The sequence below is a fragment of the Peromyscus californicus genome, unplaced genomic scaffold (assembly GCF_007827085.1).
Source record: "Peromyscus californicus insignis strain IS unplaced genomic scaffold, ASM782708v3 Scaffold_3__1_contigs__length_106647218, whole genome shotgun sequence".
In the NCBI taxonomy this organism is placed as follows: domain Eukaryota; kingdom Metazoa; phylum Chordata; class Mammalia; order Rodentia; family Cricetidae; genus Peromyscus; species Peromyscus californicus.
The window spans coordinates 20,488,633-20,513,242 of NW_026294551.1; the positions used below are offsets into that span (position 1 = coordinate 20,488,633).

Here is a 24,610-nt window from a genome sequence, read left to right on the forward strand (position 1 = left end):
CAGGGGAAGGACTGCTCTGTGTGTGTGTGGCTGTGTGAGAAGATGGTGGATTCAGTTAATGTGCTCTCCATGTATATAGACCAGCTGTGCAAGAGAACTTTTGATGCCCATGGAAATGTACTCTGTAAAAACCCACTGTCGGTTGGAGTTGCCACTAACCCCTCACGGCTCTTGAGCACTTGAAACGGGGCTAGTTTGACTAAGGAACTGAAGATATAATGGTATTTAATTTTCGTTGTTTTCATGGAAATAGCCACAGGGATATTAGTAGACAGAAATCCCAAGCTTGTTCCCCAACGAACCAGGTGATGCACATCGTCTTCCCACTATCACGATGGGGTCTTGACCTTAGCATGTAAGAAGCCCTGCCGGAGCCCCACCTGCCCGCATATGCGTGTGAGCGCGTGTGAATGCGCGTGTGTAAGACGTACAGAGAGGGCTGCAGCCCCCCCACCCCCTTCAAGTCCCCAGCGGAGCAGTGAATCAGCCTGACAATGCGGTGAGTCATTCATGAACCGCTTTGCAGCCGGCCCAGCAGGCGGGAAGCGAACGTCAGCCAGCCTCGCAGCAGCACTACCCCCACCCTCGGGTGGGATCACTCAACCCCACGCACTGCAGATGTTGGGAAGAAATTGACGCGGGCCAATCGAGGCGCCGGAGCGCCTCTCCTCCGCCCCTCCCTTTGACTTGCAATCCATTCATCCCCTAGCCCCTCTTTCCCTCTCCCTTCGGGTGGTATGTGAGTCATCACGAGATCTCTTTTTTTTCGAGGACAGACGCATCTAACTCAATCCTCTGAGCTCCATCCAACACCCACCTCCCCAGACCGAATTCAGTGGGTCCTCGCAGGCTGGGCCAGGAAGGGAAAGGGGACGCTTGAGGGGGCAAGGCTCCCTTTGGCCTTGAAGCCAACCCAGTCAGGGGTGTGCAAATGAGACGGGGGCTTGGAGTGGACTGCAGCTGGATGGTCCTAGGGACCGGCATCTAGCTTACTTAGGAGGATCATCAGGACGAATGTGGCCGGAAGGAATGAGATGCTTGAAGGATGCTGCCTGGAGCACCTGTGGCTGGTGGGAAGTAAGGCATAGGGGACAGAACTAGTTATGTTCCTCTGTTTCCCTGGGAAGTCCCACATAGTGTCTCTCCATTGCCTGACCGTCTTCAGGACCTAGTGGCCTCTCTCCTTTGCACGTCCTCTTCTCTGCATCTTGCAGCCTCCCCCTCTTGGACTGGACATTACCCGGGGTCTCTGGGACTACTGGGTCAATCGAGGCACAGGAGTCGGCCTTAAAAGAGCAGTTCAGTGATAGAGTGCTTGTCTGACAGCGATGAGGCCCAGGTATACATCCCCATGACTAAACGAAAATAAATAGAGCAGGGGCATCTAGCTCAGTGGTAAACAAATAATTAATTAATTAGTTAAAAAAAAAGAAGGGGGAGATGGGGCTGGAGACAGCTTGGCGGTTAAGAGCACCTGCTGCTCTTGGAGAGGACTGGGGTTCGGTTCTCAGCACCCACGTAGTGGCTCACAACTGTCTGTAATTCCAGTTCTATGGGATCCTCTTCTGACCTTCATGGACATTAGGCTTTCATGTGGTACCCATCCATGCATCCATGCAGACAAAACACACAGATAAAATAAATTAAAAAAACAGAACAAATAATATATGCGGTGCAATACATATTATATACATATACATAATACATAGTAGAGAAAGAGATTAGAAAAGTATGTATCTAATTGTCAATTCTTCTTTCAAGAGTGACTATTTTCCTTTGTACCTTCTTGGCTCCCCTTCCCCAGGAGTTTTATCACAATATGAGTTCATGACTTTTTATAGGAAAAAAATCAACTTATTAAGCATTTGAAAAGCCATCTGTGGGGGCGGTAATAAGAATTAACTGTGAAGGGATGTTTTCTGTGGTGATGAAAATGTTCTAAAACTGGATTGTGGTAATGGTTGTGCAATTCGGTGAACTTACTAAAAACTATTAAATTGTATACTTAAAATGGTAAATTTCATGATATGTACATTATACACGAATTTTAATTTTAATTTTTAATTTATTTTTCATAAATACCTGAGTGAGTTTTTAAAATTATGTGCATGTATATGTGTCTGTGTAAGGGTATGTGTAGAGGTTTCCTTGGTGCCAGGGGCATTGGCTCCCTTGGAGCTGGAGTTACAGGTAGTTGTGAGCCACTGAACGTGAGTGCTGGGAACTGGCAGCAACCAGGTGGAAAGCAAAACTTTCCTTTGAAAGGCTCTGCAACATGTATGATTATTCTCATAGCGACTCTAGAAGGTAGATAGCATGTACTCCATTCTACAGACATGGAGATGGAGGCTCAGAGAAGTTTAATAAACAGTGGGTGACAGTTCAAAGGACAGCCCGGGACCACATAAAGTCTGCCCCAAGATTGAAGGGGCTCCCCTCAAGAGCTGAGATCACCATATCTGTTTCTTCCAGCAATTCACAAGGACCTAGGACTCCCCAAACAAATGTCCTCCATTCATAGAATCTGTAAAGTGTTCCTTCATCCTCAAGCAACAGGGCCCTGGCACATCCACGAACACACATGTGCCCAGCAACAGAGAGAAAGAGCAACAGCTAGCATACACTTTACCTGCACCATTGTGTTTAATCTTTCCAACAGTTCCTCAGGGTGGGCACAATTGTTATTATTATTATTTGTTTTTCTTTCTTTTCTTTTCTTTTTTCTTTTTCTTTTTTTTTTTTGGTTTTTCAAGACAGGGTTTCTCTGTGTAACTTTTGGAGCCTGTCCTGGAATATTATTTGCTTTTCTGAGACAGGGTTTCTCTCTGTAGCCCTGGCTGTCTTGGAACTCACTCTGTAGACTAGGCTGGCCTTGAACTCAAAAATCCACCTCTCTCTCTCTCTCTCTCTCTCTCTCTCTCTCTCTCTCTCTCTCTCTCTCTCATGCTAAGATCAAAGGCGTGTGCCACCATGCCTGACTTGGGCATAGTTTACCATTTTTATTTTTGTTTTTTGAAACAGGGTCTCATGCAACTTGAGCTAGCCTCAAACCCTCAATTTTCCTTCCTCTCACAGTGCTGGGATTAAATCATGTGCTATCATGCCTAGTTTCCCACTTTAAAACCATTTAAAATTTTTATTTTTATTTTCTGTATTTGAATGTTTTGCCTGCTTGAATGTATGTGCACTATATGCATGCAGTTCTTATCGATGCCAGAAGAGGGCGCTGATCCTCTAGAACTAGATTTAACAGTTGTGAGCTGCTATGTATCTGAAGGGAATGGAGTCAAGTTGCTCTGGAAGAATAGCAAGAGCTCTTAACTGCTGAGCTATCTCTCTAGTCCCCTCACCTCCCATCCCCTTTATTTTTTTTAGACAGGGTTTCGCTGTGTAGCCCTGACTGTCTTGGAACTCACTCTGTAAACCAAACTGGCCTCACAGATCTGCCTGCTTCTGCCTCCCTGAGTGTTGGGATTAAAGGCATGTGCCACCAGTGCCCGGCTCCTCCTCCCCTTTTTAAAGGGCAACAGATCAAACCCAGGGTCTTTCCAAAGGCTAGGCTCTACCACTGAACTACACTTCAGGCTCATCCTTACCTTTAGAATGGATTAAAGCTATAGAGAGTTCAGTAACTTGCCAGAAACCCCAAACCTAGGGAGTAAAGCTGTAGGCTCTGACTCCTAGGTATTGGAATCTAGAACCTGCTGAAGCACTGGTTTAATTGGTGGACTCCATTCCCTTGTGGAAGACAGCTGAACAAGAAGAGAGTGATTTCAGCACTGGGCATTCCTGTAATTCTAGCCCTTGGAAGGTGGAGGCAGGAGAATTAGACATCGGAGGCCAGCCTCTGATACACAGAGAGTTTGAGGTCAGCCTGGGTTACACCTGACTCTGAGATGTGGGACTTTGCAGGTGTATTAGACTTTTATAATGTCTCTTTGCTCTTCGGTGAAAGTAGACCAGGATATGCTCCCCATTGGGTTATGGAATGCCTGTGTGGAGGGCTGGCTTTGGACAAGGCCAGAGGTAAATCACAGTCTCTTTTCCAGGCTGCCTCTCCAGTTTTAGCCACACTCACTGACTGGGCATTTACCTGCCACCCTGCAAATGATCTTGGCCTCCACAATGTTTGTGGTACCTGGGTTCCCCATCCACTCTTCCTGCTTTGTGGAATCAACCTGGGAGAGGTTTGGTTGTGAGGACAGATAGCCATCCTCAAGTCTGCTTCCTGTTCCAAGGACCTTACAGAAATAAGGACCCCAGACTGATTGGGTTTACTGCAATTAGTAAGTGAGATATATATATATATATTTGACACCTTATCTCTAAACCTTAGAGTTGATTCAGGATTCTAGCAGCACATCGGTTTGGAAGACTGATCTCAATAGCAGACACCTTGGCAAATGATTTGTTGTTGTTGGAGTTTTTGTTTTAATTGTTTTTTTTTTTTTTTTTTTTTTTTTTTTTTTTTTTTTTTTTTGGTTTTTCGAGACAGGGGTTTCTCTGTGTAGCTTTGCGCCTTTCCTGGAACTCACTTGGTAGCCCAGGCTGGCCTCGAACTCACAGAGATCCGCCTGGCTCTGCCTCCCGAGTGCTGGGATTAAAGGCGTGCGCCACCACCGCCCGGCTTGTTTTAATTGTTAAGACTGGGTCTCACTATGTAGCCTAGGCTGGCCTTGAACTTTTAATTCTCTCTGCCATGCTTGGATTGTAAGCATGTACCTACATGAAAGTTGACTAATCACTTTTGTTTCATTTTTATTTATTTGTTTGTTTGTTTATTTTTCAAGACGGGGTTTCTCTGTGAAACAATCCTGGCTGTCCTAGAACTCACTTTGTAGACCAGGCTGGCTTCTAACTCACAGAGATCCGCCTGAGTCTGCCTCCTGAGTGCTGGGATTAAAGGCGTGCGCCACCACCGCCCAGCTATTTTTTTTTTTTTATTTGTTTGTTTGTTTTTCAAGACAGGGTTTCTCTGTGTAGCTTTGGAGCCTGTCCTGGAACTCGCTCTGTAGACCAGGCTGGCCTCGAACTCACAGAGATCTGCCTGGCTCTGCCTCCCGAGTGCTGGGATTAAAGGCTTGAGTCACCACCTTCAGGCTAATTTATTTGTTTGTATGTGTGTGTGCATGCGTGTGCCAGAGTGCACATTTAGAGATCAGAGGCCAAACTGCAGGAATTAGTTCTCTCCTTTCATCATGTGGGACCTGAAGACATCAGACTTGGTGGGGAATGCCTTGACCCAATAAGCCATTTTACTGGAACTATTTTAAATTTTTTCTTTTTCTTTTGTTCCTTTTTTTTTTTTTTTTGCACTTGGGAGGCAGAAGCAGGAGGATCTCTGAGTTCGAGGTCAGCCTGATCTATAAAGGGAGTTCCAGGACAGCCAGAGCTACACACAGAGAATCCCTGTCTCAAAAAAACAAAAACAGCCGGGCGGTGGTGACGCACACCTTTAATCCCAGCACTCGGGAGGCAGAGGCAGGCGGATCTCTGTGAGTTCGAGGACAGCCTGGGCTACCAAGTGAGTTCCAGGAAAGGAGCAAAGCTACACAGAGAAACCCTGTCTCGAAAAACCAAACAAAAATCTCAGTAGATATTTATGAAAGAGTGCAGAATGAGAGAAGCATTGGACAAGTTTGTTTGCTTGATTCTTTTTTGAGGCAGCATTCTAAATAATAACCAAGCTAGCCTTGATTTTACCATTCTCCTGCCTCAGATTCCCAAGTTCTAAGATTACAATCATGGACAGCCACATCTGACTTGGGGCCAATATTTGTGTGTGAAAAGTCCCTACTTCTCTATAGACCCAGCATAGTGGCACATGCCTTTAATCCCAGTATTCAGGAGACAGAGGCAGGAGGATCTCTGTGAGTTTGAGGCCAGCCTGGTCTACATATCAAACTCTATGACATCCAGGACTACATCTAGAGACTGTAGCTTAAGTTTTCCTGCCTGGCCCACAGTCAGAACAAATCTCTCTCACCTGCCAGTCCCACAGCCTCTCAAACCCGACCAAGTAAACACAGAGACTTATATTGGTTTCAAACTGTATGGCCGTGGTAGGCTTCTTGCTAACTGTTCTTACAGCTTAAATTAATCCATTTCCATAAATCTATACCTTGCCACATGGCTCGTGGCTTACTGGCATCTTCACATGCTGTTTCTCATCGTGGCGGCTGGCAGTGTCTCTCTGACTCAGCCTTCCACTTCCCAGCTTTATTCTCCTCCTTGTCCCGCCTACACTTCCTGCCTAGCCAATGGCCAATCAGTGTTTTATTTAATGACTAATCAGCAACACATTTGCCATACAGAACATCCCACAGCAAGAGACCATGTCTCACCCCACCCCCACCCTCATCCCTGCCAACACACACACACACACACACACACACACACACACACACACACACACACACACACAAGTTCATACATCTCCGTGTTGGATATTCAGACCATTGGGTCTAATTTTTCCGTTGTTTTATGAAGTCAAGATTCCAAAATCTCAGGGTGTAATCCTCTAATCAGCGAGGGGAAACTGAGGGAAGAAAGAGAGGGAAAGGGATTTGCTTGAGCTTCTCTAGTCAGCGGTGACCTTTGTTGTGCAGGGGACATGCCATCTTGTTTCCAGAGGATGGCAAGTTCCTCAAGAAAAGGTACTGTTAGACCCTCTGCCTTCTCCCAGCGATCTTGGGGCACACTCTGCCCTGAGACAATACTCTGTAAGAAACTACAGGCGATGTGGGGGACACACCTGCGTTGTTGAATTCATGTGGCTTGGACTGCTAAGCTGTTAGGAGGGACCCTAGATACTCCAGGAACTTCTTGGTCCCCGTTCCAGGTACCAGCAGGGGATGTTTATTTTTAAACAGATTCCCAGTGTGTTGCAGGAGTCCTGGCGCTGGCTTCCCCCGAGGCGGGCGGCAGCGCTGTCATTGTCATTACTGAGTCATGTAGAGACAGTGGCCTGCCCCCAGTCTCCAGATCAGTGAGGTAGGGGGCAGGAGGCCTGGGGAAGGACACAGGTGTCAAGAGCTAGGTAATGCTGTCAGCAGAGAGTGACGCGCGCACGCGCCACTGGTCAGTCCTTCCTATTTTCTTGTTGGTTTTCAGTTCCAGCTCCAGACTAGAGCTGGCTGGAAGAGCTAGAAACATCCTCAGACACCCACATCATCTATCCAACCGTCACGGCCTCTCCTCCCTGCTTTATTTCTGAGTCTCACTCTTGAGTCCAGGCTGGCCTCAAACTCATGATCCCCCTGCCTCAGCTGGGACTATGCCCTTTTATAGACAAAGAGACTGAGGCCCAGCAGGCCCAGTAATTTACCCAAGACTCTGGTCAAGTATGACTGACTGTGTGTTGAGTGTGGGCCTTCACTCTGCCTCAAACCCAGAGGTGAGGGCCCTCGGGATGAGGAGGAAAGGAAAAGGCCTTGGGTTCCATCTTAGCACTATATAAATTTGGGCATAGTGATGCATTTCTGTAATCCCAGCACTCAGTGAGTAGAGGTCAGAGGATCAGAAGTTCGAGGTCATTTCTGGGATATATGAGATATATCTCTAGCACGTGGGAGGAGCGGTCGGGAGAGTCATCTGGAAGCTCATGGGCTAAGTAGCCTGGAATACGGGGCAAAGTGTCAGAAACGAGAGAGATCCTGCTACAGAAACAGGGTGAAAGGCAAAAACCAGTTCCCAGAAAGTGTCTTCTGATCATCAAACACACACCGTGGCGAATACATACCCACACTTACACGTGCATCACAGGCACACACACACTCTAGCCTAACTTTTTCATCAAATGGATGGATGGATAGATAGTCAAACAGATGGTCCCATTCATATTCCATTGGTGGAGCACACCTTTAATCCTAGTACTCGGGAGGCAGAGGCAGGCAGATCTCTGTGAGTTCGAGGCTAGTTTGGTTTACCGAGTAAGTTCTAGTACAGCCAAGGCTACACAGAGAAACCCTGTCTCGTAAAGTCAAAAAACAAAACAAACAACAACAACAAAAAAACCCAGAGAAGAAAAGAAAAGTGAGAGAAAAAAGGGAGAAAGGAAGCGTCCTCACTCTTGTACGACAGAACCAGAGCTTATTTTCCTGGGGAGATGCAACTCACTAGTCTATTCATCCCAGACAGGAGACCTAAGACATATTTAAAGTACGGATATTACCCAAGTCCTACTTGGTAGGCCAATAACATTTTTGTTTTGTTTTGTTTTGTTTTTGTTTTCTGAGACAGGGTTTCTGTGTACAGTTTTGGTGCCTGTCCTGGATCTCGCTCTGTAGACCTCAAACTCAGAGAGATCCCCCTGGCTCTTCCTCCCGAGTGCTGGGATTAAAGGCGTGCGTCACCGCCACCCGGCAAGCCAATACGTTTTATTGGGGTCACTTACGGGAATATGGGTGAGGGGTCACTTACGGGAATATGGGTGAGGGGTCACTTACTGGAGCAGAAAAGGCTCAAAGACAACCGCATCCCCAAAGCCCACCCCAGCATGGGTGACAGTTCCCAAAGCTGGGAAAGAGAGCTCACTGCACAGCTTGTAGGCGGCTTAACAGGTTGGCAAATGTCCTCCCCAGGTGCCTCAGTTGCTCTAAGTCCCAGTTGGGTTTGAGGCAGAGTGAAGGCCCGCACCCAGCACCCAGTCAGCAGTCATACTTGACCAGAGCCTTGGGTGAAGCTCTCCTCCTCTGAGAGTCTTCTCGGCAGCTGGGCTCTGCTTGCTCAGGCAGGGAGGGGCCTACTGAATCTGGTCAGTTTCAGAGGGCTCTTGAAGCTCCTGTGCAGGATAGACTGTTTTGATCTCAGAGGAAACCATTACACAGTGCTCACCTCCCCAAGAAAGAAACCAAGAGGGAGGGAGCAGGGAAGGTCTCCCAGGTCTGAAAGGACTCCTGCAGGTTAACACAGTGAGACCTACACCAGACCTAGGCTTCCTGGGGGTGGTTTTTATTATACCCTGCAGCTCCTAGTCACGAATAATACTGCATCTGTCTTTCCTTTTCAAACAGGGTCTCCTATAGCCCAGGCTCCCACACTCAGAATGTAGCCAAGAAAATGACCTTGGATTTCTGCTGTTCCTGCTCCCACTTCCCATGCTGAGGATCAGACCCAGGGCTTTGTGCGTATTAGGCAAACACGTCACCAACTGAGCCACATCCTGGCCCCTGACATAAACTTTCTTCCAGCTCCAGAGCTTATTGTAAATAGTCCTGGGACAAGACTGGCCTTAAGGAACCTGAGAGGAAGGTATGTCATAAATTTCAAAGCCTCTGATTGTGCTGGACATTGTCATATCTGCCAACATATCTAATTTTGTACTTACTGAGTGTCCGGACTGAAAGAGACCTCAGAGAACAGAAGCCCAAGTCCTGTTTCCCAGATAAGGAGACGAAGACCCTGAGGGGAAGTTACTTCTAACATCTATCTCAACGTGATTCAAAGGGCCTAAGCTCCCTTACCTCTCCGCCCTCTGGAATCCTGAGTGTGGATCTAAAGATTTTCTAAATTTATTTATTTTATGTGCATTTGTGTTTTGCCTGCACGTATGTCTGTGTGAGGGTGCCGGGTCCCCTGGAACTGCAGTTACAGACAGTTGTGAGTTGCCGTGTGGGTGCTGGAATTGAACCCAGGTCCTCTGGAAGAACAGTCAGTGCTCTTAACTGCTGAGCCATCTCTCCACATCTTTAGAGTCCTGGATCTAAAAAAATTTTTTAACCCAAGAAAAATTCTGGGTGAGAGTTTAAAGATGAGGGCATATCGAAGCTGGTGCCCTGTTTGTTTCCAAGTATTACCAACCTTACAGGCTACAGACCCAGGGCATCTGAGGTGTATGGAGAATGTGGGTGCTGTTAGCCTTCAGTTGGGGAGAAAGATGGCTTTACCTCCTGCCCTACGTCATGGCCAGAACATTTTCTTGACTCCCAATAAGGAGAGTAGCAACTGGAGAGCCCCCAGCAGTGACACTTAGCTGCTCCCCATCCTTCTCCCAGCCCCTGTCCAAAGTCCAGTTGTGCCACCACCTGTCAGGCTCTACATTAAGTGTGTGACTTCCACTGAGACATACTTCCTTCTACCAAGAAGCCAAATTCACCATTGGTTCCCACAATCGGAAGTGCCCCCGTCAGCTGCTGGATTCCATTTGCAGGCTCACTCTACCTGGGAAAACTGCGTGGGTGGTTAAAGAGATGCTCACTCCACTCCGATTTCTATGGTGAATGGTCCTGGCAAGAGTTCCTGCCTACACTGGGGGACTTATAACAGCATATGTGGATCTGTTTTCTGTAAGAACCAGAAAAGAAGCATTTCTGTCTCTCCAGAAGGGAGCAGGCATGGAAGGAATGCTGAGTTACTCAGTGTTGACTTACCTGAGATGGGGAGATCTGAAGGCTTCTCTTCAGTATGGCAAATTCTTTTTTAAAAAAACTTATTATTGTTGTTGTTATTTTTTTAGATGGGTTCTCACTATATAGACCAGGTTGGCCTCGAACTCACAGAGCTCTACCTGCCTCTGCCTCCAAAGTGTTGGGATTGAAGTTATGTGCAGCCACACCCATCTTAAAATCTTTTTCCCCCCCCAGACAGGGTTTCTCTGTGTAGTTTTGGTGCCTGTCCTGGATCTCGCTCTGTAGATCAGGTTGGCCTCAAACTCACAGAGATCTGCCTGGCTCTGCCTCCCAAGTGCTGGGATTAAAGGTGTGTGCCACTGCTGCCTGGCTTAAATTTTCTCTCTCTTTTTTTTTTTTTTTTTTTTTTTTCCCGAGACAGGGTTTCTCTGTGTAGTTTTGCGCCTTTCCTGGAACTCACTTTGTAGACCAGGCTGGCCTCAAACTCACAGAGGTCCCCCTGCCTCTGCCTCCCGAGTGCTGAGATTAAAGGCTTGTGCCACCACCGCCCGGCAGAAACTTGTGGAGATGCCGGGGATCGAACCCGGGGCCTCATACATGCGAAGTATGCGCTCTACCACTGAGCTACATCCCCAACCCCTTAAATTATTTTAAGACAGTTTCATGTAGCATAGGCAGCTTTAAGCCTGCTGTGGGAGGCTAAGTTTGAACTTCTGACCCTCCTGTCATCGCCTCTCAAGTGCTAGGATTAGAGGCACACAGCATCATGCTGGCTATCTTTTTACTTTTTTTTTTTGAGCCGGGGCACTGAAGACTGAACCCAGGGCCTTGTATAAAATAAACATGTGTTCTGCCACTGAGCTTACCCCTTGACCTCCCATATGGCAGATTTGTGTGACTTCTGGGGTCATATGGCTGCTGGGAGCCAGAGGTGATGATCTCAGGAGAGCTCTGCTTTCCCCCAGTCCTGGCTCCCTGTGTGTAGAGACTTGGGTTTGAATCTCAGCGTTGCTTCTATGAACCTTTGGCTATTTGACCTCTGTAGTCGTGGTTCTTTCTTGTGTAGAATGAGATGTGACAGGCGAAGCTGTCCCTTGAGATTATGATTGGCCATCCTCTCTCGCACAAGGTCCTCAACCTGTACTGAGTACTGAGGATTGTGTGAGGTGAGATAATGGATGCTAGAAAGGCAAACGGACATAGGATCTTGTGCATGTCCCCTTCTCCAAACAGCCCATAATCAACTTAGGGAAGCCAAACATAAGCAACTGAGAAATCCCAACCCTCTGCCACGAGACATCTTAAGGGTGCTGGAGAGATGGTTCCGTGGTTTAGAACACTGACTGCTCTTGCAGAGGATCCGGGTTCAATTCCTGGCACTCACACAGTGGCTCACAACCATCTTTAGCTCCAGTTCTGAGAGGACCCTCTTCTGATCTCCAAGGGCACCAGCCATCCACATGGTGCTTTTATATACATGCAGGAAAGGGTTTATTTGGCTTATGCTTCCACACCATTGTTGAAGGAAGTCAGGACAAGAACTCAAACGGGGCAGGAACCTGGAGGCAGGAGCTGATGCGGAGGCCTTGGAGGAGTACTGGCTTGCTCTCCATGGCTTACTCAGTCAGCTCTCGTATAGAACCCAGGACTGCCAGCCCAAAGGTGGCACCATCTACAAGGGTCTGGGCCTTCCCCGATGGATCCCTGATTAAGAAAATGTTTGGCCGGGCGGTGGTGGCGCACGCCTTTAATCCCAGCACTCGGGAGGCAGAGGGGCAGGCGGATCTCTGTGAGTTCGAGGCCAGCCTGGTCTCCAAAGCGAGTACCAGGAAAGGCGCAAAGCTACACAGAGAAACCCTGTCTCGAAAAAAAAAAAAGAAAATGTTCTACAGGCTTGGCTGCAGCTGATCTTGCAGGGGCATATTCTCAGTTGAGGCTTCTTCCTTTCCAATGACTCTAGTTTGTGTCAAGTTGACAATAATACCAGTCATAGCAATGGGTTTGGGTTACAGGAAGAAGACTGGAGGATGCCTGACTCAAAGTGATGTGGGATGTCTGCATTGGAGTGACTTTTCTGCTCGGAGTGTATTGTCCAGTCTGAGGACACTATCTTGGTTTTTTTTTTTTATTGGCCATTCAGTTCTTTATTAGACCATCAGGTGTTTTAGACAGACACAGTATCACAGCTTCACAGAGTTAAACAAATGCAATATAAACAAAAGTAACACACCTTAAAATAATATTCTACAACAGAGAAAGAATAAAAGAAAAAAATCCTGCATTGTTACAGGGTTTTACATAATGTTGAATGCTTTCTATATTCTTGGAGGAGGTCTGGCTGTCTGTCATGGATTCTCGCATGAAGTCTGGTTACTGTGTTGTAACTTGGCTTTTTTTTTTTTAAAAATGCCGAATGCCGTTTATTGAAGGAGGGAGGAGGTCTTAAATACAGGCTTGCAGCACAATAGGAGAATACCGGAGGGCAGAAGTTCGCTATTGTCTTTTCTTTCAGTCAACAGAGTTCATCAAGTCTCTCCAGCACCATTCTAGTAGATGTGCAGATTCTGTATTCAAAACCCTTGTTCTTAGTGCTTGGAGGGTGTAGCTCAGTAGCAGAACTTGTGCTTGGTATGTGTAAGGCCCTGGTTTGATACCTAGCATCCTCCCCACAAAGACTTCTAGTAGAGAAGAGGACAGATTTTGAGTCAATAATTCTGCAAAGAGACACATGTTTACAAATTATTATCAGAGTCAATGAAAGCATATATAACAAGGGGATCTAGTTTAATTAAAAGACAAAGAACGGCCTCTTGCAGGAAGTAATATTTAATTGAACTCTGGCAGATGCACTGGAGGCAAAGAGAAGTGGGGAGGGGCATTCCAGAAATTGAAAATGGAAACAAGTTTGTGCAAAGGCTGGGAAGAGCAAAGTACACATTCTTCAAGAACTGGAGAGAGAAAGGTACAGGGCTGGACTCCAGAAAGCTCAGCTTGGGCCGGGAGGCTGGGTGGGCAGGGAGGCTGGGTAGGCAGGGGTCATGTCATGCTCAAGCTTTGGGATGGTATTTTTCCAAGATCCAGAAGAGGACCAGCTGCAGCAAAATCTCCTGGGTTTGTATTAAAAATGAAGATTTCTGGGCCTCTTTCCCACTCTGAACAACAAGCTTTGGGGGTGGGGTGGGGTTCGAGAATGAACATCTCTGAACAAGTTTCTCTGGCGAGTTGTTATACACATTCCTGGACGAGTGACAAGTTTTAGTGACAAAATCCGAATTGTTTTCAAAACTGTTCTTTAGTAGATTTGCATTCTAAATTGTCACTCTGACTTTTGGAGGAGGCTCAGAGGAAGGCAGGGAAGGATTTAGTTGCCAGGAGGCAGCTACAGTATCTCAGGTAAGATGTCATTTGGCTAAGAACAAGGTGTGAGGATGGAGATGGATGGGCGTGGGACATTCATGAGGTACTTCATAAGAAAAACCTTTACCGTTTATTACAAGGTTCCTCTTTTTTTTTTTCCTTTTGGTTTTTCTAGACAGAATTTCTCTGTGTAGCCCTGGCTGTCCTGGAACTTGCTCTGTAAACCAGGCTGGCCTCGAACTCACAGAGATCCATCTGCCTCTACCTCTGTCTCCCGAGTGCTGGGGTTAAAGGCATGCGCTGCTGCCACCCCACCTCCCCCCCCCCCCCACACCCCCAGCTGAGGACCGAACCCAGGGCCTTGAGCTACCACTGAGCTAAATCCCCAACCCCACAGGGTTCTTTATGTATGTCTTTTACTTTAACACATGGTGTTTTCAGATTTCATGGATACAGAAAAAGACAAGAAAAGTAAACGTTTGGTTTATATTTCCTAGGGTCTTTTTGTGTTTTTTTTTTTTTGAGACAAGGTTTCTCTGTATTTTGGAGCCTCTCCTGGAACTTGATTTGTAGTCCAGACTGGCCTCGAACTCACAGAGATCCACCTGCTTCCGCCTCCTGAGTGCTGGGACTAAAGGCTTGCACCACCACCGCCCGGCTTCCCAGAGTTTTATATGCATATAGACTCAGATACATGAACTTCGTTTGCTTCTGCATATACTACTGGTACTGGAACAAATCAGTATTCTTCTTTGGGTCTTGCTTTGCCCCTCTCATATACATTTTTATTTTTGAGATAGGATCTCATGTAGCTCAGGCTGGTACTGAACTCAAATTCACTGGAGTGGAGAATGATTTTTTTTTTTTTTTTTCAAGACAGGGTTTCTCTGTGTAGCCCTGACTGTCCTGGATCTCGCTCTGTAGATCAGGCTGGCCTCGAACTCACAGACATTGCCTGTCTCTGCCTCCCAAGTGCTGGGATTAAAGGCGTGTGTTACCACTGCCTGGCTGAGGGAATGATCTCTCTCTCTCTCTCTCTCTCTCTCTCTCTCTTTCAGAGAAGTTCTCTCTGTAGCCCTGGCTGTCCTGGAACTTGCAGATATCCTCCTGCTTCTACCTCCCAAGAGCAGACTACAGGCTTTCACCAGCACCCTCTGCTTTAAAATGTGTATGTGAATGTATGTGTGTGTGTAATAAATGAACATGTCAGTATAACCATGTTGTTTTGTTTTTGATGCTGTGTATTGAACACAGGCCTCAGATGCTAAGCACATGTTCCACTTCTAAGCTATGCTCCAAGCTGTAGACCTATATAATAATAATTTTTTTTTGCAATATTGTAGCCATTTTTAGGGATCTTAAAGACAGTCACTTGTCCTTAAGGCTTATTACTTGACAACATTATTGCCAGCTCTTTCTAGATTTTTGAAGAAACATTCAGATAAGCAGATTAACTGCTAGCTTTCTATGTAATTTTATATAATTAATTTCTGTATAATTTAGTGTCTGGATGATAGTTCACTGATGGATGTCCCTTAGATTATTTGCAGATATTTGCAGATAGTTAGGTTTCCAACATCTCATATTACTATAAACAATCTCCGTCTACACTCATTTTGAAGTACAATATTTCCTGAGAATATATTTTTGCTAGGGGAATTGCTAGGTCATTGACAAAACTACGTAAGTTTAATAACGCAGTCATGTCGTGTCCCACTGATGTGTAGTGAGGCTGGCACCAAAGTTGAAGACCAGCAGTCTTTCAGGCTCTTGGTTTGATCCTTTGAGGGCCAGGGATAGTTAGTTACAACCTACGCTGGCTTTCTCCAAAGAGGTTACCAAGGTGCAGCGCTGTGCCGGGGTTAGGCCCGGTGGGTTAGAGACCTGTTCAAGCTAAGCTTCCAGCTTTACTGCCCCTGCAGGGTCTTCCACTTCCCAGGCGGCCCCTAGGTTTCCACCCCGGATACCCTCCCCCTAGCACGGGAAGGGCGTGTTAGGGAAACAGCTCAGGCGGGCAAAGATTGCACCATCCACTGTTTGAAAAGGAAGTCGAAAAAGCGCAGAGGACAAAATCGTAGATCCCACACATCCAGGCCCTGCAGCAGCCGCCGGGATCTGGGTTGCACTCATGTCATTACTTGGCGCAGAGATCGGGTACCTCTCCGCCACCTCCGCCCCAGCCTAACCTTCGGCTGGGCATCGGCCCTTTAAGAAGCTGTCACGGTGGCGCTACGGGCCCCGCCCACCTGGGGGGAGGGCCAACTGGGAGGGGAGGGGTTCTCGGCTGAAGCCCGAAGGGGGGGGGGTCTGGGTCTATTTTTAGCTCGGGGTCGGGTCACGTGACGGGAGTGACGTCTCCGAATGTTGTTGTTGGTGGCGGCGGCGAGCGGAGCCGGAGGAGCAGCCGCAAAGATGGAGGAGCCGTCGAGGAGGCGCTGCCGCTGCTGCTGCCGCCGCTGCTGCCGCCGCCGCCCGCGAAGCCGGAGCTCGAGCCGCAGCGGGTGAGCGCGCCGCACCCGCCGGGACCCTCCCTCCCGCGGCTCCGGGACGCCCAGCGGCGCCCGGTCCTCCCGCCGTCGCTGCCCGCGGGCTCCTTGCGCCCCTGTCCTTCCTCCCGGCGCGCGCGCCGAGCCAGCCCGCACCCCCAGGGAGCGTCGCGGGGCCGGGGAGTGTCGCCTCTGGCTCGACGCGCGCGCCTCTCCCCACCCCTCCCTTGCAGGGCTCCTTCTCTGCAGGTAAGGGAGGGGCCGATCTTCCCGCACCCCGCGCCCCCAAATGGCCCGCAGACCAGCCGGGGATGTCTGATTTGTCTCCTCCCTGGCGGCTCATAATCCGTTGCTACAGCGATTTGAGCCTTGCACCTGGATTCTGGCAGACCCTCTTTTCACTGGACACCCCTTTCTTGTTACTCTGAGGTGAGGGGCGCAGCTCACCCACAGGGCTTCTCCAAGTGACGAAGAACATACCCTTGATTTTATGTCCTTGACGTCCATGCAGGTGGAAGGGGACTGCGGGGCCCACCTTCTCTGTGCTATTTATTATTCTCACCCCTTGCCTGTGAGGCGTTACTGCGTTTATTACCACCCTCTTCTGTCTGACACCCTCGAGCTCGGGGTGGGGTGGGGGGGAAGCTGGGAGATGAATTGGTGATCTTCTTTGGCTAGGGTAGATCCTCCCCACCCCACCCTCGTGCCCAGTTTTCGCCTTGGGTTTGTTTCTCTTGGGGCAGGGGTTCTAATAGTGCCTTGTTAACTTGGGGGAGTCGGCTTCCCCACCCCACCCATCCCTGAGGCCCTCAGGAAGATGAGAACTGGCTGGGTGATAAGTAATTAATCTAGGAGCTGGGGGCGGGGAGTAGGGTGTGCTTCATTTCGGGGAGAAGGTGACCACTTGATGTCCCTGTGTTTGGCCTTCTGAGATGAGCTTTGTCCCTGAAGAGGAAGGGTAGCAGCTGCAGTTGCTTTTGGGGGGTGTGGAAGGGACTCAGCACCCTGACAGTGACCACTGTGCTTCCAGGACCTGGAATTAGCTTTGGATCTTGGGGATGGCAATGGAGAGAAGAGGTTTAGGGTTCAATGGGAGGGGAAGATAGAGCCAGATCTTAGGAACAAAAGGAGCCAGGGGGTGGGAGATTGAGGACTTTGGGCCAGAAGACTGGCTAATCGTGTCACTGGGTCCTGTTGGCTCTCCACTTGGGTTCTAAGGGTGTAGGCAGGGAGGATTCTCAGTCTCTGAAGCCCTATACACTGGGAGCCAGGAGCCCATGCAGGCTGTTGAGATGGGTTTATGGATGAGCCATGTTGGGGGCTGGCTGCTTTCATTCCAGTCCTCCCTTTTCTTTCCCTCCTTAAACAACAAAGCTTGGGGAGAACTTGGTTCTCTTCCTCCTTCTTTCTTTTTTTTTTTTTTTTTTTTTTTTTTTTTTTTTTTTTTTTGGTTTTTCGAGACAGGGTTTCTCTGTGTAGCTTTGCGCCTTTCCTGGTACTCGCTTTGGAGACCAGGCTGGCCTCGAACTCACAGAGATCCACCTGGCTCTGCCTCCCGAGTGCTGGGATTAAAGGCGTGCGCCACCACCGCCCGGCTCCTCCTTCTTTCTTAAGTCTGCCTCTTCTCTCTTTCCTCTCACACTGGATCTGGACGAGGTCCTGTCAAAGCTGAGAGCCTGAATTAACTGAATTAAAGGAGTAGGCTCCTAGCCGCTTGCTTGTGATGCACCAGGGGCCAGAGAGGTCCCAGATGCACGTTCCGTGGGGGCAGGCGTGTAGGAAGTCTTTGCTCTGGGCCAGTCCCTCCTCTTCCTCCGTGTCTCCTCCAAGGGGCATGTAATCTAGAGTAGGGGTAATGGTGTCACGTGCACCACCCACCCCAAGCAGCTGCAGAGATAAGAGCTTTGCTTTCCGTTTCTTAGGGGTGCTATCTTAGCAGTGTGCTGAGGTAGGGGGCCTGAGAATGGGGGTCATTGTTGTTTCTGTATGGCAGAGGAGGGGGATCAGCCTTAGGAGCTGGGGGTAATGCGGTTGGTGCCGAAGTACCAGCTGCTCTTTAATAATTAATTCTTCCTACTCACATCCCTTTGAGGAGGGATGTCTGGAACACGGCATCAGGCTCAGCCAGCCTGCTAGAGGACTCACTCTTGTTGGGGGGGGTGGTGTGAGAAAGAGACAGTGGGGGGGTGGCAGTTCTTGGCACTTCGGAGCACTGTCGCTTGCTCATGAATGAAAACCTGATGCAGCCCCAGGAGGGGGCCCATTGTAGCTGACTTTGGCTAATTAACTTTCTCTCCCTTTCTTCTCCCCCTGCCCACCTCACCCCAGCCCCAGCCCTAGCCCTTTCTTGAATGGGAACCCTGTCTGGTAGTGCTGGGGATGGGATATCATCATTCTGTCTGAGGTTTTAGGGCAAACAGACCCTGTCTAAGGCCCTCTGTCTCCACCTCCCCCACCCCCACCTCCCCAGCCCCCCCCCTTTTTTTTCTTCTAGAAATAGCAGCCTCCTCCATCTGGTTTGTGCAGATGCCTGGAGCTGTGTCTGAGCAGACAAACAGAAATGGGCCGATTGCAAAAATGAATTTGTCAGCCTGGTGCCTTTTTTTTCCCCTCCCCTGTTGCCTTCCCCCTTTGCCTAGTTTGGGGCCTGCGTGGCTTCCATCCTCCTGGTCTTCTGTTGGCTCAGCTTGCCGGGAGGCACGAGGCCGTGGAAGCTCGGGGAGGAGGCTCGGAACAGTTGTCTGCCTGTGGCTGGAGCCAGGAGGAGCCGAGATGAGAAACTGCTGGTGCCTTTGGGTGGGATGTCTGGGCTGTGAGCTTTGCCAGACGGAGTGTGGGGACCAGGGAAGCCCGTCTCGGATGCAAAGGATGTGGCTCAAACTGCTCAGCAGGCCCTGTGCTCTGTGACGCAGGGTGTGGCCCCTGACCTGAGAGTGGCCCTGGGCCAGGAGCCCAAGACTTGGACCTGCCTCTCTCAGGCTCAGAGTTGGCATGTTGGGAGTGGGAGGCATGGTAATTCTGGAGGGGAATTTGCAAGGAGCTGTTTGAGGGACCGGCTCTCCGTAGGAAGGCGGAGTGAACTTGTGGCCCTCAGGACAGGTCACCTTTTTGTGTGCGCTCTACCTCCCACCCTCCGCTAGAGTTTTTATTGCTAGTGGACGGAGTAGGACTGCCTCCCTAGGGTTTCTGTCTTCGCCTTAGCAGAGCTTGTAGGTGGAGCTTCTGCCCTTCCCCGCACCCTTCCTTGCCCCAGTACCTGGGATGGAGGTAGAAGGTAGGTTCGGACCCTGGAGTAGTCTGGAAGAAGGAAGAGTTGACTCTCAGGGTGAGGGGAGCAGGGCCTTGTGGGTGCTGGAGTTGTACACTGGGCTGTCACCCATGCGGTGGGTCGTTCGTCAGCCACACAGCTCCTGGCCCCCAGCTACCCGACAGAGGCCTCCTCTGTAGCAGTAGCGGGCCACATCTCTGCTGAAGAGGCAGAGAGCTCAGACTACCCTCTGTGCCTTGCCCTGTCCTAGACAAAAAGCTAAGCCTGTCCCGATAGGGCTGTGAAGGCTCCTTTGTTTCCCAGGAAACCCTGCTGGTGATTCTTGTTCACTTGGAAGACCTATGAACTGGGTCGATGCCCTTTGTAGGTGGATAGGGCCCCTGGGTCCCAAGCTGTGGGGCACAATAGAACATAACTACATCCTGAACCCACTGTGTGAGTTCAAAGAGCTGTTCCCTTCCACAGAGGTGCTAGGTGAGGATAGGGGTTTAAGGGCTGAGCGTCACCACTTTTGGGCCCTTTGGGATCTATTCATCTTGGGTGTCCTGCTTTGGAGGTTTTTCTCATTAAATACATGAGCTGGGCTACTTGGGCTGCTGGCAGTCGTGGGAATTTCTGAACCTGTGTTCCTCAACCCACGGGAAAGGGTGTGAGCAGGACTGGGCGCCAGCCCTGGTGTGGGCTTGGGCTGAGCTGGCCTGCCCACGCGGGCCCTGCCAGGACACCAACAGCCCCACCTGCTGCATTCCTGAACTTGGTCCCAGACCTGTGCAGGTTCTTTGGTCTTCAGTCTCCATCTTTCAGTCCTGAACCTTGATCTGAATATACCTTTCTATAGCCACAGAATCCTGAGTAGCAGGAAGCAGCAGACCCAGGAACCCCGGGTCTTTACGTGTGTGTGTTCCTGCGGCCCTGCCAAGGAAGGCTTGGGGGCTTCTAGGCTCCAACTAGACTTTGCCCTTGGGAATCTTTGATGAGAATGGAGGGTTTACAGAGATTTAATACCACCAGGAGGTGCGGCTGTCTGAGAGAGAGAGAGCTGATTGCCTGCTTGGGACTGGGGAGCAGAGTTAGGGCTTTAATGTTGGCAGCTCTGATCACTTCCTGACACTTGCTCTCCCAGGGCATTGGAGAGCCTGGCTTCTTTTGGAAGCAAATGAATGAGATCATGTCTGGGTGGATCGAGGGCTGTTTAGGGATTGGTCCAGGTGGGTGCTGCCTAGTGTCTAAGGCTTGAAGACTAACTATGGGGCTAGGGTGTGGACTCTGGCAAACCCACGGTCCTTTACTACAGTCTCCATTACTCCATTGACTTTGGTTACCTTTGGGCTTTTTGGTGCCTTTGTATAAACTGGGAAAAGGTGTCCCTTGTTCTGGTAGATTCAGTGTCAGGCCATTGCTTGACAGGCAGTGCACAGACTGGATTTCATAGTTGCTTCCACAGAGCACAACCTGAACCACACACAAAGCCCTGGGTCGGGGCCCAGAAACTTCAGCACACTTACAGCGAGTGCTGGATCTGTTTGACTTTCCTAATTCATGAAACACACTCTTGTGTCCTGACTCATTGTGGGGTTGGGAAGACAAGAGAGCATGTTTCATTTCCCGAGATAGGTGGCAAAGGTGTAGAACCCAGGGAAAGATGCCTGCCAGCCCTGAGAGCCCAGAACTGCTGGGCTGGGGGTCAGTTCCTCTCTGAGCTGTAAAAATGTTTTTTGTTTGCTTTGTTTTTCAAGATAGAGGTTTTTTTTTTGTTTTTTGTTTTTGGTTTTTTTTCGAGACAGGGTTTCTCTGTGTAGCCTTGGAGCCTGTCCTGGATCTCACTTTGTAGACCAGGTTGGACTCACAAAGATTCGCCTGGCTCTGCCTCCCGAGTGCTGGGATTAAAGGTGTGTGCCACTACCACCCAGCTGAATTTTAAACATTTTATTATTATTATTATTTTGTTTTTGTTTTTTTTTGAGACAAGATTTCTTTGTGAACTAGCTCTGTAGACCAGACTGGCCTTGAACTCACAGAGATACGCCTGGCTCTGCCTCCTGAGTGCTGGGATTGAAGGCATGCGCCACCACTGCCCGGCTTATTATTATTATTATTTTTTTTTTTTTTTTGGTTTTTCGAGACAGGGTTTCTCTGTGTAGCTTTGTGCCTTTCCTGGGACTCACTTGGTAGCCCAGGCTGGCCTCGAACTCACAGAGATCCGCCTGGCTCTGCCTCCCGAGTGCTGGGATTAAAGGCGTGCGCCACCACCGCCCGGCTTATTATTTTTTAATTACATTTATTTGTGTGTGTATATGTATGTGTGTGGGTGTGTGTATGGCATAATGAATACATGGAGGTCAGGGGACAACTTTTATGAGTTGATTTTTCCTTCTACCATGTGGGTAGGATTGAACTCTGGTCATCAGGTTTGACAGCAAGCACCTTTATCTTTACTTGCTGAGTCCTCTTACTGGCCCTGGTGGTTTTTTTTTTTTCTTTAGGCAGGATCTCCTGTACCCTTGGCTAGCATTAAACTTACCTAGTCGAGTTTTACCTTGAACTTGTGATCCTCCCAAGTTCTGGGACAAACGGCATATGCCAAGGTACCCAGTAACTCTCCCTGAGCTTCCGCCAGGGATCCTGGTCAGCTCAGCCTTTCCCATTGCCACAGATCGTGGCCAGAAACTTCCTATACATCGTTGTTGACATCTAGTCCCACATTGGGCACCTTCCAGAGTCTGTAAGGGCTCCGTACCTGGCACTGGACACTGATGCCTGCAGAGACTGATGTAGCCATGTCCTGTTCTGTGGGCATCAGTTAGGAAGAGATGCAATAAGAGTCTGGTCCAGTTCTGTTTGTTTCCTGTTCCCTGGGCAGGTGGCTCTCCCTCTCTTCCCAGGTACAAGCTGACCGACCCAAGGTGTCCCTTGGCTCTCAGAGTCCTGAGTTAGGGACCGCTAACCCTGCTCCGTCTCTCCCCAGGGATGCCGTTCTGAGTGCCTGACTGCCTCACCCCGAAGGATGGCCTTGGATGGGCATTAGAGGCATTGCGGCCCGGGGCTCCTGTCCCATCCGTCTGTCTGTTATCGTCTGTCTCTCTTGACATCACCGCAGCTCCACCCCCTCCCGTCCCAGCCCCCAGCGCCAGCTTCCTGCAGGCCCAGAGCCGGCATGAACTCTCCCAACGAGTCGGGTAAGAGCTGGGAGGTTGGAGAGGAGCCTCTTGGGGCAGATGCAATGGGCTGTGTGGGTTTCCGGCCCAGGCCAGCTGACTGCCAGTGTCTGAGCTGTCAGGGAATGAAGGGGTGAAGAGAGGAAAACATCACCCCATTTCCCCCCCCCCAAAAAAAAAAAAAAAGGACAGAGGCCAACTGTGGTATGAGGCAGACCTGGGAATCTATAGTTCTGGGAGGTCCTGGGTCTCCCTCTGCCCCGATGCCTGCCTTCAACACGAGAGCTTTGGGTACTTGAGATGGTGGTGTGAATCTCTCTGGGTAGCCTGGGACAGTGTTGGAAGCATTTTCCTGGAGACAACTGAATGTTCATGCTACTTCTTGTGGTGGTGGCTTCTTCCCTTGCTAGAGTGAGTCTCTTGTTCCATACCCTTTTCCTGGTGGAGGCCTACAGGGCTCTCTCTCTCTATATATATATATACACCCTTAGGCTTGGGTATCCAGTATGGGGAAAGGAGTGGAGTTATGTGTTGGTAGAGGAGTCTTGGTTCTCTGCTGAGTGCAAACAGATCACCCTCTTCCTTTTGGTGGATTTCTAAGTTGGGGTCTTTGACTCACAGTTCCCATTCCTCTCTGCTAGGACCCTTCTCAATGCTCCCAAGAATAGTCTGTGGGTGGGATTCTAGGTAGCTTTCTGTTTGGGTGCGTCCTGACATGTGTCTGTGAGGATGTGTCTAGATGCCTTGAGCTAGACCCTCAAGAGTTTCCCAGGAGGTCACAGGTCAGTGTGGTCAGAGTAATAACTGCCTTTTGTCCTCAGCTATCTCCTTCTGCAGTCTGAGAAGTTCCTGTCCAACCTTAATCCTTCCCAGCACAGCCTGCCCCGTATCGTTTTCTGCAAGCATGGATAGATGAATATTTTCCCTCCTGGAGAAAGGGAAGTTGAGGGCATTGGATAAAGACTGAACTGTACGAGGAAGGGAGGAATCCAGCCCCCAACTTCATTCCCAGCCACCTGCTTATTGTGTGTGTGGTTCCTCCCGGGGTTGCCCTGTCCTTGCCTTCATTCAACTAAGGGTTGCACCAGGCAGGCTCTAGAGCTCTGGCTTCCTGTCTCATCCTCTTCGGCTGGGTCATGAGAGGGATGGAAGGGGCCCGATGACTGTCCCTCGGTTCCTCAGTTCTGCTCTCTGCACGTCAGTTGTGACTGACAATAAAGCTGCTTCCTTTCTCTGAGCCATCTCCATTCCCTGCTTCACACGGGGGTTGGGAGCTGACCCTTGACCCCGGGCACAGAGGCTGCCCAGGGACAGCTGTCGGTGGCTTGGGAAGGACAAGTTCCCAGCTGGAGGGGCTCGTTCGCTTGGAGTAAGAGGTAGATCATAATCCACCAGGGCCAGTGAGTTACTGGACTGTATTCTAGACATTGATGGTTCAGCTTCTCCTCACAGCCGTACTTCCAGAGCTGGCAGGAGGGTGCTGCAGCTGGAGGTGTGCACCAGTTTGGCAACTTCTGAGCTCTGGCAGGGTAGGCATCCTTGGTGACCTGCCTCCTGCCTGGCTTTCCAGCTGCTCCCAGCAGGGGGAGATGCTGTCTTTTCTGTGTATGGGAGGGAGGGAGAAGAAGGGGGCACACAGGATATAGAACTGTATTTTAGGACCGTTGAGAGGCTTCAAAACAGAGGTCTTCGCACGTGGCAAGAGGTGAACTACTGTGGCCCTTCCCACAGTTTTTCCTGCAGTTCCAGGGCTGGCAACTCCAATGGGCTCCAGCTGCCCTCTGCCATGGAGACTGCCGATCTGCACACAGCTTCTCCTCTTTGAGGGGCTCAGCATCTGTTCTCTGAGTTCAGCTGACATCTGGGTTGGGGCTGCTGATGCCCAGGGCCTGGCAGAAGCTGGGAACTACCTGTCTTGGAATTCCACAGAAATAAAACTACAATTTGTAACCAGAGCACATAGGTGTCCGCTTCCCTGTGGACACCTTGCAGAGC

The 24,610-nt window shown here is 49.6% G+C and overlaps 1 protein-coding gene and 2 non-coding genes across 9 annotated transcripts in view; 1 reads left to right on the forward strand and 2 right to left on the reverse strand.

The window, feature by feature from the left end:
• Positions 1 to 10,911: 10,911 nt before the first annotated feature.
• On the reverse strand, positions 10,912 to 10,983 carry Trnaa-cgc (transfer RNA alanine (anticodon CGC)). Its single transcript has one exon. It is a non-coding gene; the product is annotated as a tRNA-Ala (tRNA).
• Positions 10,984 to 15,041: 4,058 nt separating this feature from the next.
• LOC128123567 (small nucleolar RNA SNORA33) lies at positions 15,042 to 15,170 on the reverse strand. Its single transcript, XR_008222742.1, has one exon. It is a non-coding gene; the product is annotated as a small nucleolar RNA SNORA33 (small nucleolar RNA).
• Positions 15,171 to 16,073: 903 nt separating this feature from the next.
• Hdac5 (histone deacetylase 5) overlaps positions 16,074 to 24,610 on the forward strand; it is a 37,830-nt gene continuing 29,293 nt past the window's right edge. For 6 of the 7 annotated variants that reach the window (XM_052755696.1, XM_052755697.1, XM_052755700.1 and 3 more), the window contains exons 1-2: positions 16,074 to 16,207; positions 22,426 to 22,636. Coding sequence is in view for 3 of the 7 variants with exons in the window: in XM_052755697.1 (XP_052611657.1) it covers positions 22,615 to 22,636 (22 nt within the window). In the remaining 4 variants the exon portion in view is untranslated. Of the gene's footprint in view, positions 16,208 to 22,425; positions 22,637 to 24,610 lie in introns of those variants that run through there. The other variant, XM_052755703.1, reaches the window with a different exon arrangement.